At 45.9% G+C, this 14,598-nt stretch overlaps 1 protein-coding gene across 2 annotated transcripts in view; it reads left to right on the plus strand.

The window, feature by feature from the left end:
* The window catches only part of LOC135909534 (glutathione S-transferase Mu 2-like), a 33,032-nt gene that overhangs the window by 13,131 nt on the left and 5,303 nt on the right, over window positions 1-14,598 (plus strand). For both annotated transcript variants that reach the window (XM_065441517.2, XM_070539551.1), the window contains exons 2-3: window positions 5,951-6,164; window positions 9,523-9,714. In XM_065441517.2, coding sequence (XP_065297589.1) covers window positions 5,951-6,164; window positions 9,523-9,714 — 406 coding nt within the window. The remainder of the gene's footprint in view (window positions 1-5,950; window positions 6,165-9,522; window positions 9,715-14,598) is intronic.

Genomic DNA, 14,598 nt, shown 5'->3' on the forward strand with positions numbered 1-14,598 from the left:
GTATGTGCGAAAATTACGAAATAGATATTTGACCATCGCCTAATGAGATTCCTTGACACCGACAAATTCTCCAAGTACCAGCTTGCGTTTCGAGAAAAACAAAATACTGAATTTGCACTACAGTGCAAGATCTGATGGATAATACAGAAGACAAATATATACTTTTGGGTTTGTTCTTCATTTACAATAAACTTTAAACTTTGTGAATGATGTTCTTTTGAGGAAGATGTAACACTACGGAAAAAGAGGAGCAGCACTCGATTTATTAGCACATAGCTTCGCATTACGTTTAAATACACTCTGTGCAATTCATTTTTCTCGTTGGTTTGTGTCATTTCTGAGGTCCCCCAGGGATCCATCTCGCGTACTGTTTTGCTTTTACTTTGCATTATTGTTATAGTTCAAAGGCATAACAGTCACATCAACTATTTACACACACGTTACTTAAGGTCTCTTACGGGACCAAACTTGTCCGTAATACTAAATACGGCTAATGAATAGCTAAATGAGCCTGAATTGTGGTTTAAATTCACTAGGCTTTAACCTAACGTTGGGACGACAAAATTTGTGGTATTCCGCACAAAAACAAGGCTGTTGAACATGGCTTCAGTCTTACATTTCAGAGCACCTTCCTAGTTCGAGAACACTGAATGAAATTCCTTGCTGTGGTATATACGATGGATATATGTTGGGGTCATAGCATATTCGATCAATGCGCATGGAAATAGCAAGGTCTGTAAGTGTTTTAAACAGGTTCAAAACTTCGATGTCATCCAGAGTAAAAACGCAGCTTTATTATTCTTTAGTTTACTCTCATATACAGCATGTGCTCTTACTTTGGGCGACTACGTGTGCTCTAACCATTGTATCATTGTCAACTTTTGGAAACACGCTATCCGGGCATTAAAAAAATTACCTGTCGGTGGAAATTGCACCTTTGTATTCAAAAAGTACTGATCTCTGGTACCTCATAAGAAAATAGCCTTTCGCATACTATCACTTTTTAACAAAGAGAAAAGACGACTTGAGCGTAAATATTTACTTGCACGCACCATTTACTTTATGCACATGCTATACAGGGTAATCATTTTTGTTTTAAGGATCTTTTTTAGATCGCCTGTGGCACGTAGAATATTTGTTGTAGTTGAGTTGGATTATACAAAGAGGCAGACATTACTATATTCGCGCACAACTTTCTGTGGCTATGTAGGGAAGCCTACATGGGCGGAGCTTCTCTGCGTGGTGATCACGCCAAGAAGTCCGCAAGCGTTTGACATTGCTTTTGGTTGTTCGGAAGAGACGGCGAATCGACGCAGCTTCCACGTTCGACGGTTTCGCGTTTGCCCAGACGCGGAAGGAAGTAACCGCAACATAAGTAAACGTTTACATTGAGTGGTGTGTTTTGTCGTATTTAACTGTTGCTGATAAAGCGTTAATGCTTTCTTTTCCCGAGTTTCAATTAACGGGGATGAAGACGCGCGACTCTTTTCAGAATGGATGTCATTTGAGCGCGCTTTTCCTCAGTAGCTTTCCCTTCATAGCCAAAGAAAGTTGTCCGCGAGTACTGCTGTTGAAATTGAAGCTTATTCATCTAATTAGAAAAGTTGAACAATTAACTTCGTAATACTTACTAATGACACACACACACACATCTATCTATCTATCTATCTATCTATCTATCTATCTATCTATCTATCTATCTATCTATCTATCTATCTATCTATCTATCTATCTATCTATCTATCTATCTATCTATCTATCTATCTATCTATCTATCTATCTATCTATCTATCTATCTATCTGTCTGTCTATCTATCTATCTATCTCTCTTTCTCTCTCTCTCTCTCTCTCTCTCTCTCTCTCTCTCTCTATATATATATATATATATATATATATATATATATATATATATATATATATATATATATATATATATATATATATATACCTCATTGTAAGGGTAGGGACTTGGGACATCTCATCAGGCGCCCGCCTCCATTACCCCCAATTCCCCCCCCCCTCCCCTTCCTCACAAAACAACATTCTTCCCTTATGAATTCCACAATGAAGAAGGAGCACACAGTGAAAAGCGGATTGCTCAACTAGCTGCATCGGTTTTCGCTTACTGCCTCATGTGACGCCGCGGACTCGCTTATAACCTCCACATAACCAACAAAATGCCAGTGGCAACATAGTTTCTGAAGTCAGTTGTTCGCGGCAGCTATCATACGATTTTCACACTTGCTTGATCAGATCGCACGGGCACATATATATACTCGCATCAGTAGAGTCACAAGTGTGGATAACTGGTCTTTTTCTTCATATCGATCAGGTAAAAGCGCCTTGTGTTATTGTGAATACCTAGACACAGGCTTAATACCGCTTTTGGTTTTTCGTCTACAGTTATCCTGAATTGACGCATCGCCTGCTTGCGTTTCCAGCGAACAACACAATTTTATTTCGTGGTAGGTGACAATGCAGCAGACCTTCCACAGAAATGATGAATTTTCTTTAATACCAACCACAACAAGATTATTTCACACTCAGCATATAGTGTCGCCTGCATTGACTTTTATTTCACACCAGATTGGTTTAACCTAGAATTATTGGCTTATTTTTGAAAATGATGACAGCCCTTGTGTACTAGTGTAGACATTGTATGAAGAGTAATGTGTTCTTTGCCGCTTCAACGAGAGTTATTCAGGGCCGCTATATGCGGGTGGGCCTACTTACAGTACAGAAATGGAAGCAACAGCAAGCGAAGCAGGCATCTCGATCATATTGCGCAAATACTGGAAAGCGACGTCATAGAGCAGACGGCGCTTAATGGTGTGCACGCACTATATCAACTTGGGTCAGGTACGCCGCACGCCACCTGCTGCATCACATCGCTCCCCGGCGCCAGCCTGGTGCGATCGAGAAAGCATTTTTCTTGCAGAAAATATCCCAACAGTTATCGCAGCAGCTGCCAGTTCCTAGCTGCCAGCGCTTTGGCTGTCTTTAAGCGTGTACTATACCATTGCATGGCGGGATGTAGGCGTGTTCGTTTGTGGTTGATTGGACTGGGCTTTGGGTCTGACATGTTGGGCCTTGCCCGGGTGTGCCATCGTCGGGCAGGTCTGCCTCACCAACTGCAAGGGACGGGCCTGGCCCAGGCGAAGCGGCGAAACCTTGGTCCATCCACGTCTCTACCGTACATTGACGATCGTTTTGATAATGCAGTAGAAACCTGGGTGTATAAACTCTTTGTCCCAATCCCAATTGTTTACTCCTCATGCTGTCGAAATATCAAGTCTTAATATCAACTACGACATCTAGTAATCTAGTACTCTCGTTTGCCTCTGATTATTAGTGGCACATTATACCTTGCTCCCCCTCGAGGTGTACGCAAATCATTTCCGCTTCAAATTATCGCTGCGCAGTCCTTAGTTTCTGCTCATATTTGTTATCCTCGAAGCGTTGGCGCCACAAACTTGTACGGGAAGAATGCTCTACGTCAATATCAAATTTTATGAAGTAGTCGGCCATGAATTATTTTTCGCTCCAATGTAGAGAAATTTAACAGAACCCATACCACGATGACAGTCGACAGTATAATGCGTTAATCAATAAATCAATATAGCGACGCAACCTAATGACACCTAACTCGTCGCGTCAAAACGAGTTAGGTATGGGCCTTGCACTGCGGTTGGATTCCTTTTTCTCGCTCCCTTAGAACACTCGATGCCATCTGGAGCCACCATTACGAATAATGTACATGACCTCCGAAATACATTGCGCGCCAGTGCGTGCGAACGCTTAAAACGCCTAATGCGGCAGCTCCTCCCTCGCCCTTCGTCCTGCACACGCTACGCTATCTATACTCCGTTTCAGATATGAGGTGCAACGCTGCGGAGGCTAGAGAGACTTTTTGCAGTGGCCGCGTCTGCGCTTAGAAGTAGTTTGCTGGTATGGATCGTAATTGTGCGAAACTGTTCTTGATAGAGGCTCGGTATTGAGTGAAGAACGTTTAAATCCTCAGAAGCAAACAAACTGTGGTATACGCTTATCTATTGCATTGTTTCCCATCAATTTGTTTTTCATCGCGTTTCGTTTCAGGTTTTCTTATTGGCAGCCCTTCGCGGCAGCCTCGCGCAAGCATACGCCTTTGCCGTGCAGCGAGGCATGGATGACGCACGGAGTAATACCTTTCGTCACCGTACATATTGCGTAGCTTCCACAGCGTCGCACGCGATGTCTTAAATGGAGTGTAGTAGCCGCACTGCAGATAAGCCTACGCCTGGCATCCGAGACGAGAAGTACGGCGCCCCGATGCCTCCTTCGCTGGCGGCACACTCAGTGACGCACATTCATTGACTCAAGATCGCGAGACGTTCACCCAAGAGCTGCTAATACCCAGTGAACCCATGGAGCAGCTTGCTAAAGCGTTCATGTGAAAGACATTCATTGAAAAGCAGCACTTATCTATACATTTGTGGCGCAGCCTGATAAAGCACGGCGTTACTGTTCGTTAGGAGCCTTCGTGACCTGGGTTAGATTCCGCTCAGCATCGGAGAAATTTAAAGTCACCGTTTTGTCATTGTCGAGCGGCACATTCCCAGTAGCACATACCTAGTTGCTCAAGTTAGCGTAAATACTTTCATTGAAGAACGGCCCGCCCCTACTGTACCCATTGACCCAAGTTGGCAATAATGAGGTTCACTGTAGACGAGCACAGAACGAGTGGCCCATTAAGGATGCAACATTTCGCGATCAAAGAGTTTCGTCGAAGAGTGCCGCATCTATAGTGCCACATGTCCACGCGAAAGATGTTTATTGAAGAGCGTGCATATATGTACACATTACAACATACTGACGGACTCAGGTGGAACCCACGGTTGGTTTCCAACAATGTTCCCTCAGCAAGCCCGACGCGCCACCCTTTTCAAGTTTCAAGTTTTATTGCTTCATTCATTAGTGGTACATATATGCAGTAGAAGGTATACAGAAAGAGGTCCCACAGTTATAAACTGCAGCGGGACCTCTTGTTCTTAGTTAGATAATAATATATAAATAAAAAGGCATCAGTTGCGTTTATAAACATAGAATGGATTACACAATTTCTACAGTGTTAAAGTAATAAAACCTATGGCAACACATCACAACATAAAAGAAATTACATCAATAAGCAACATAAACAAACTTCAAATAATAGATGCAGTTTACAGGGTATTAATATATAAGCTCTCCGTGAACGTCGGTATGACGATAATGTAGGTGAGGATTTCACGTGAGTAGGTAAATTATTCCACATTTTCACACTAGCAAAACCAACAGTTAGTTTGCCATAGTTGCTGCGCGATTTTGGAAGTAAAAGGTTATTTTGTAAAGAGAACCTGGTAGTCTTAGGATTAGCAAGACGATTCCTGCGAATGACATAATGTAATTGTGGGTTTTGAAGAAGGCGGTAAATAACGATGCTGTGGTTGTACCAGATAATTTTATTTATTGTGAGGATACGTAACTCAGTGAAGATGGGGGTAACATCAGCGTTATAAGGAGCTGAAGCGATGATACGGACAGCGTTATTTTGGATGTGCTGCAAGGGAGCTATATGACAGCGATATGTAAGACCCCAAGAACTGTTACAGTAATTTAAATGGCTATAAATGAAGGCATAATACAATGTCAGGAGAGTGTGCTTTTGAAAGTACTGTCTGGCCTTTAAAAGCACCCTGATACCATAGGCAGCTTTCTTGTCCACGAAATACCCAGTGAGCCACGTAGGTGGATAATCAGTTAAATACAGGCATACATGCATAGAAGGCTGGCCATAGGAAAGTGCGCGAAATACCCTAAGATAGTTATTGCGTTAAAACTACTGCGATAACCGCTCTCGCAGACCATCGCCCACAATATTGTCAGTACAACTATCTTGAACTTACTTTGGACCGATGCTTTATCTGCGCAGGTACTCTTACGGCAGTGATTCAGAGCCCAACCGAGATGAGTGGCTGGCGGTGAAGTACCAGCTCGGCTTGGACTTCCCGAACCTGCCGTACCTGATTGACGGTGACGTACGGATGACGCAAAGCCAGGCTATCCTGAAATACTTGGGGCGCAAACACGGCCTCGTACCAACTGACGAAGAAACTTTGCGGCGGGTTGAAGTGCTTCAGCTTCAGGTGACGGCCGTATCGCGTAGACAAGCAAACAAATCATTTATTCTTTGTTTCATGAGCTTATTGAATTCAGCACTACTCAAAGCTTGTTAAGAAGCTGCAGCATTTTCTCTCAATGGTTGACCTCGGTACACTAAGCGACAAATGAATGTTTACTTTTAAGCCAATTAGCGAAATATGCACAAGCACTGTAAACTTTCGTGTTGTAATCACCTTCTCTGTCGTTTTACGCATCATCCTAACAGCGGATTGCCGACTACGCCTCAACTGTTACGTGGAGTACCCACTTAAAAATTAAATGCTGGCATTTTGCGTGCCAAAACCACAATTTGGTTATGAGGCGTCGCAGTTTATTGGGGGACTGCGGACATTTTGACCTGCGTGGGTTTGTTAAAGCGGACATAAATGAAACTGTGCGACCATTTTTAAATGCATTCACCAAAGTCAGGATCGAAAGCTGGGCCTCGAGCTCTGCAGCGCAATCCCACAGCAACCAAGCTCCCGTGGCCGTTTCTTTTACACACTTATGGGATGACTTGTCTGAATGATTAGAGCATATACAGAAATACCAAATAGCGCAATTGTGTGTCTAAAGCGGTGCAACCACATTATTCTAGAACTTAAGTAAAAACCTATTTATCTGCACGCACGTGGCAAATTCGTTACCGGCTAGGATCGCATCATCTCGGAATAAACGATCCTAAATTACTGTTTTCAATATCCAATAGAATCTTTTACCAGACGTTCAAACCTGAAAGAAGCGCTGATATATTTTGCACTACATACAATGTTTATTTTAACATAAATACGTAAATCAAACAGTCCTAATGGTTCAGACTGCTCAAGCACTTTGCCTGCGTGCATGCCTTGACTTTCGTAAAATTGATGCATGCTGTCCTGTATTGCAAAATTTAATCTATCACCATTTGCATAGAAGCTGCTGCGACCTCTTTGGCAATTTGCGGATAGTTTGTGTATTTATTGTTATCTCTATGGTTCTGAACGTACCCAAACCGTGTATTCAAGCAGGCGCTCTATTAAAAAAACGTGTTTATTTTCGCAAACAGAAATTTCTTATGGTGTGCGTTTTGCACGGCATGGTAGTTCCAGGTCCACCTTCATTGAAATAATATTGGTACTGTTTTTCTGGTTACATTTTTGTCGCTGCGACATTCAAATTCCCCCAGTGAAATTCTGGAAGGCCGTACTCTACCCTTACACGCTTTTCGTTAGGAAAAGAACGCATTACTTACGGCGGCGTTTCTACAGCGCTCGAAACGGGCCATGCAAATTGAGAAAAATTCCTGGGACGCACCCAATTTACTGTCACCTTTGCTATTTCGTAAAGCATACCCGTTGTCCCGTCACCTCACTTACACAAATAAGGCATTTCATTGTCAGCAAGCTGCGACATCTTCTTATTTGGATTAGCACTTTGTGTTCATGCTTCTTTTTTTACGTCCTCTTCCTTGCGCATATCTCACTGTTGTTTAGGTTTCAAGCGCTTCTAATCGGAGAAGTTGCTTCATGCAGCAAGAAAAATGTAACTGCCCGTCCACTCTGTGAAAAAGGATGACCAGCGAAGCTGTGAATGTGGGCCCCTTACTGGCGAACTGCACCTCTGCCGCGGATCGGTCTGGTATTGCACAATTTTCGGGATCGGCCAACCCATGGGTAGTGTTTCACACCTGCTTCACCCCCACCGCGGGTCGGCGCGGCATTGCACTAATTTCGAGATGGGCCCACGTATGAGGAGTGCGTAACGCCTGCTTCACCTTCACCGTGGGTCGGCCCGTCATTGCACAATCTTCGGGATGGGCTCATGTATGGATAGTGCTTATGCCTGCTTGACGTCGCCCGTTGGACGGCCCAGTATTGCACTATACTTCAGGGTGGGCCCTCGTACGGGGAGTGCTTGCCGAGTGCTTCACGTCCGCCGTGGTTCGGCTCAATATTGCACAATCTTCGGGATGGGCGGACGTACGCGGAGTGCTTAACCTTAACTTCACCTCCGCCGCGGATCGGCTCGGCATTGCCCCACGTAGGGAAGTGCGTAACGCCTGCGTCACCTTCACCGCCAGTCGGCCGCGCATTGCACTGTCTTCTGGATTGGCCTACGTATGGGGAGTGATTAACGCCTGCTTGCTCTCAGCGGCGACTCGGCCTGGTATTGCGCTATCTTCGGGATCGGCCAACCTATTGGTAGTGCTTCACACCTGCTTCACCGCCACCGCGGGTCGGCGCGGCATTGCGCTAACTTCGAAATCGGCCCACGTATGGGGAGTGAGCAACGCCTGCGCCACCTCTGCCATGGGTCGGCCCGGTATTGCACAATCTTCGGGATCGGCACACCCATGGGTAGTGCTTCATGCCTGCTTCACCTCCACCGCGGGTCGGCGAGCCATTGCAGTAACTTCGATGTCGGCCTACGTATGGGGAGTGCTGAACGCCTCCTTTTCCTCTGTGGCACGTCGGCCTGCTATTGCAAAATCATCGGGATTAGCCCAAGTATGGAAAGTACGTAACGCCTGCTTCACGTCCGCCGTGGGCGGCCCAATATTGCGCTACTTCGGGATGGGCCCACATACGGGGAATGCTTGACGCCTGCTTCACGTCCGCCGTGGGTTGGCTCAATATTGCACAGTCTTCGGGATTGTCCCACGTATGGGTAGTGCTTAACGCCTGATTCACCTCCGCTGTGGGTCGGTCCGACATTGCACAGTCTTCGGGATTGGCCCAAGAAGTGAGAGTGCTTAGCCCCTGCTTCACTTCCGCTGCGGGTTTCTGCCGGCATTGCACTATCTTCGGGATCGGCGCACGTACGGAGAGCGCTTAACGGCTGCTTCACCTCAGCCGCAGTTTGGCCTGACATTACATTGCATTCGTGGTCGGCCCACGTGCGGGGAGTGCTCAACGCTTGCTTCAGCTCCACCGCGGGTCGGCGCGGATCAGCCCACGTGTGAAAAATAGTTGGTCAATGTCCACGTAGACAACATGCACCAGAACCTAGCCATAAATAGCTTTGCTGTAAAAATTTAAACAAAGATATCCAGAAAAATGCCAGACGCAATACAATGGGACCAAAGACATCGCTGTAATCGCAAAGAGAAGTTGCCTCTGCTTAGGTTGTGTCTGCATCAATAAGGACGAATCCACGCAATCGCAGTGGCGATTCTTGTAGAGTGCTTCTTGTTACAGCCTGCTCCCCAAGAATGCATTCAATGACGGAAACGCAAAACGAGAAAAAAAAGAATGAAAGCAGTGTTTGAGTATACATAAATGCACATTGGCTATCACCAGTACATCTCAAAACATTTCCAGTTTGCGTTTATTGAGTGGCTGTCCTTACTTCGGTTCGCAGGCCTTCGACATGTTGTGGGACACAGCGCGCTTGTCATATGACCCAGACTACACGGATGACAAGCGGCGGCAATTCTTGGCTGACGTGGCTGACAGGCTCCATCAACTTGAAGTCTACTTGGCCAAGCACGGACCGTACGGAGCTGGAAAGAACGTCACCTATGTGGACTTCATGGCCTATGAGAGTCTTCAAGTACGCACTCTTGCGCTAAAAAGTCCTGACGGGCCTTAGTGTAAGACTGTACCTGTGATTTACTTCACTTGATCAGATGTATGCTGCCCAGCAACAAAAGTCATCAAGGGCACTTGAATGGAGCAGTTTTTATTAATATAAAGCTAAAATACACTTAATAATAACAGTGGGAAAACAAGGAATGTTGATGAGGCGAATGCTTCGACAGGGGGATTCGTGTTTGTCGGTACTGTGAGTGCTTTCGCTGTTGCTATACTGACGTATACACGGTGACTCGAAACATTAGCTTTAGTTACATTACTTGTCCAAGAGCGGCTTCTCTCTCTGGTATACATGTTCCTGGGAACTTCTGTTTTATTTTACAAAATGCTTAGTATACTGTTGTCAAGTTCTTGACCCACGCATGCAACTAAGTTGTGCACTACGCACTTCTTCGTAGCAGTGAACATTTCGTAGGAGGGACGTCATCATACCCACTCTTTATATGCAACCCCTAAAGCACCCTGTACTCTTGCGAATACTGGCTGAGATAAGAAACTGTACCGACGGCAAGCGAAAGCTGTAACATGAATGTAACATGAATGATACCGACTGCTTCATCAAAGTAATAGGTTTGGCAACAATTTAAAATCTGAACGCGAAATAGAGCAAATTTGCATCAGTGCCAACAAATCCACTATATAAAACTACGGCAGAGCCTATCTCACCATGAATGTCGACATTCTTTTGATTGGCATTGAACCAATGCAGCTATACACAGTCTTGCTATTGGCGAAACGCATCATGTATGGGGCGTGTGTACAGCCGGGTTCTTCTCACGTGCAATTGCCCGGACAAGCTGCGCCATCTCGCGCCGCTTCTGTGAAGTCCGTGCGTCCCGCGTATGTGAATATTGAGGGTGGCCCAGCTAACATTCGCCAAGTTGCTTAAAGAAAAACACAAATACAAAATCATGGTGCAAGACACAGTTAAAAAACAAACGGTGTTCGGTTACCGAAATTACCCAACATGCGCCTTCTATAGACCAGAGAACACAGGTCTTAAAAAACGCGTCTTGCGCCGCGTGTTTTTTCAATCCTTTTTTTGGACGAAGAGCTCGCCTAAAATTAGCTTGGAAGCTCTGTATATTGAGACAACACTGTCAGCACGCATACGAGGCGTGTTAGGTTCCGCAAATCAGCGATACGTTTTAAAATATTTCTGGTCGAAAAGAGATGCTGCCACTTTGAGCTGTAGAAATTGGCTACGTTATTCTCATTCGTTTGCCCTCAATCCCTCTAATCGAGGCGACTAAAAGGGCGATGAGCTATCCCTCTTTTAAGAAAGCTATACCCACATAATCATCACCCTTACCTCACGCGTTCGTTGCACTTGGGCTGTGTCGCCTTACTTTGTCGTCGTCAGTGCATCGGCACTTGGGCACCCCTCCCCCCCTCCCCTAGATCCCTGCCATAGAGACGGAGTCTCCTTTTGAAGCACAGACCACATTTTTGTTTTGGTATAGGCGTCTTGAGACAGTCTAATGAGTACAGTGTGGAGACGGCAATTTGTAGAGGGGGCAGGAGTGTAGTACGCAAACGGGGTTAGCGGCCAGGGCAAATCGTCGGCGTTCGTGCACCAGCAATATCTACAGGCATTCTGGAGGGCGGCGCTGCGAACTGGGTATCGAGTGGTGGCTTGACGTCTTTAAAGGTTCGAAAACGTTTCGTTGAGGGGGTAGGATCAGGTACGGCCATTGCCGTGGGAAGGAATGAGGGCGTACGTAGATAAGCAAGAGCTTCTAGGAGCTCCAGCTTCGCACGAAGGACGTGTGAGCAGGTCGGCAGCGTTGAAGTACCGTACTGGCCGGCACAGATTGGTTCAACTCCTGCAGCGCGCAGGTGCTGGTGTTGAGAAGGCACGACCAGAGAGGTGGCCGTAGAGGACTGGGCTAGGCGTGCAGCGCACAGGAAGGCGTCAGTTGTTGCAGCGCGTTCTTCACGCGCCTGTAGGTGTTATTTAAAAGAAAAGCTTTCCTTTGCGAAGCTTACCACATTTACATGACCGTGAGTGCTGCGCGTCTGTTGTCTTGCTGCATAGACAAGCCAATTACAGCGGATGACGTGCGTGACGTCATCACTGCTGCGTGTCTTGCAGCACCACCACATGGCACTTGCGCAGTTGCCAAAGGCAGTTGCCAAACAGGCGGGTGCTGTAGCAGAGCAGCAACTTCAAGGTTTATTTTATGTGGACGGCATTGTGCTGCTAGATAACAAGCAAAGTGATATGCAAAGTCTGGATTTTTTTATGGGGTTTTACGTGCCAAAACCACTTTCTGATTATGAGGCACGCCGTAGTGGAGGACTCCGGAAATTTAGACCACCTGGGGTTCTTTAACGCGCACCTAAATCTAAGTACACGGGTGTTTTCGCATTTCGCCCCCATCGATATGCGGCCGCCACGGCCGGGATGTAATCCCGCGACCTCGTGCTCAGCAGCCTAACACCATAGCCACTGAGCAACCGCGGCGGGTGCGACGTCTGGATAATATTTTTGGACAGGAAGGCGATAAGTAAGGACCTAAGTTTAGCGCAAAAAAAAATCAGGTGTTGTGGTATTCAGTGAAAACGCCAAACAAACAGTGACAGTGCAGGGCCAGGAAATACCTCGCGTGAAAGAATATAATTACTTTTATATACGGATCAACGAAGGCAATATATGGAAATACAGGAAGAGACAACAGCACTAAAGGGGAAGACAAATGGCACCATAACGATACACAGAGCGCTATGGGCATACAAAAGGTAGGAGGTGCTCTGGAGTATGTGGAAAGGTGTAATTGTTCAAGGATTTATACTTGGTGATGCGGTTGTTTGCTTGAAATCAGGAAACAATCAGGACTCCATGGCAATGAAAGGCCAGTAGGACGCCTCATATTGGGTGTACACGGGAAGACTACAAATGAAGCTGTGCAGAGTGATACAGGCCAGACAAATTTCAACATAAGGGAAGCTCACAGTAAAATTAATTATGAAGAAGGACTGAGTAATATGGAAAAAAGTAAATGGGCTTGGAGAGTGTTCAGGTACTTGTACAGGAATAACATTGATTCAGAGTGGAGGAAAAGAACTACGAAGCTTACCAGAAAGTATGCAGCCTGTATGGCGAGCAGCACTGCAACAAAGAACGTCAAGCGGAAGCCAGAGAGGCTGAGATGGTCTCATGGGTGACGGCTACGTAGAAGAAACATGCCATGAGTAACTGTTTAAGAGGCAAAAACGAAATCAGGAAAGAAACAATTTATGATAATTCTAAGGGACGGTAATTACTTTTCGAAGGGAGATCAGGATGCCCTAGAACGGGCACTAATAAAGTGAGGTGCAACAAGGAAGAAGAAGCACGTGCTTGCTGCGGTAAAGCTATGGGAACGATGAAGCATGTTTGTTATACTGTGAAAATATCTGCCCAACGGTGGGTTTAGGCTCCTCTAGTCTCCAGAAGCCCTTGGTTTCAGCGAGGGCGGGGGAAAAATAAAGATGTCCGAAATAGAGATTAGTAAGAGGCGATTGGAAGATTGGTGGAAGAAACATGCAATGAAGAAGTACAAACACAATGTTCCCAATAGGGGTTCAGAAAGTTTGTTGACGGGAATTCCTCGTGTTACTTGACATAAGTAGGACATTAGGAAAAATAGTAACAGCTCAGTGTTGCAAACCACCGCCCCACAGGGGACGCTCTTGGATCCATTCATCCATCCATTCGCGGCAGGCGCGGCCGTACGGGGTAAGAAAAACAAAACATCTGAGCAGGCTTAAGCACTTCTTGTTAGTTGTGAGTACGAAAGCGTTAATGTACAATTGAAGGTCGCTTAGCGGTCATTCGAGTTTTGCGCTGCGAGTATTATACCACAGCGGTATGTGCTGCCCGAGCCAGCAAGCAGCAGCAGCCTGCAGTGTTGGCCCGGGCACCGCGCGCCAGCTTCCGAGAACAAGAGTGAGATTCACGTGCCGTCACGTTAAAACCTCTGCCCCCTCGCAATACACCGTTTTTCATAGGCGCCACCATGGATGGATGGATGGATGTTATGAGCGTCCCCTTTGGAACGGGGAGGTGGGTTGCGCCACCAAGCTCTTGTTATTACACTGCCTATTGTCCTACCTAGGCTAAACAATAAAAAAATAACGCTATGAACTGCCACACCCAAATTTTCTGATCTCCTATTGCGAACTATGCTTTTGTACGTCTCCGTCTTTTGTCGTTTGCCTACTTTTCTTCCACCAGTCCTCCAATCGCCTCTTACTAATGCCTATTGCAGACATGTTTACTTCACCAGTGCTCCCGCTGTACCCAAGGGATTCAAGAAGGCCAGTGGTGCCTAAATCGACCACTGGGTAGGCGTCTTCACGTTCTAATAAAACGCGCTCCATAGTTTGCCTAGCTTTACCGCAGCAAGCACATGCTTCTTCTTCCTTCTTATATCTCGCTTTATAGGTGCGTGTTCTAAGGCATCCCGATCTCGCTTCGAAAAGTGATGAGCTTCCCTTTGAGTTAACATAAATGGTTTCTTTCCTGATTTCGTTTTTACCTCTTAAGTAGTTACTCGTGGCAGGTTTTTTTTCCCATTGCCGCCACCCATGAGATTATTTCAGCCTCACTGACTTTCCGCTTGACCTTCTTTGTTGCTGTGTCGCCCACCCTACAGGCCGCATACATGCTGGTAAGCTTCCTGGTTCTTTTCCTCCACTATGAATCAATGTTTTTCCTGTACAGATACCTGAACACTCTCCCAGCCCATTTACTTTTTTCCACATTCCTCAGCCGTTCTTCATACTCAATTTTACTGCGAGCTTTCCTCACATTAGAACATGTCCAGCCCACATCACCCTGCACAGCCTCATTTGTAGT

Source organism: Dermacentor albipictus, chromosome 5, assembly GCF_038994185.2.
Source record: "Dermacentor albipictus isolate Rhodes 1998 colony chromosome 5, USDA_Dalb.pri_finalv2, whole genome shotgun sequence".
Taxonomy (NCBI): domain Eukaryota; kingdom Metazoa; phylum Arthropoda; class Arachnida; order Ixodida; family Ixodidae; genus Dermacentor; species Dermacentor albipictus.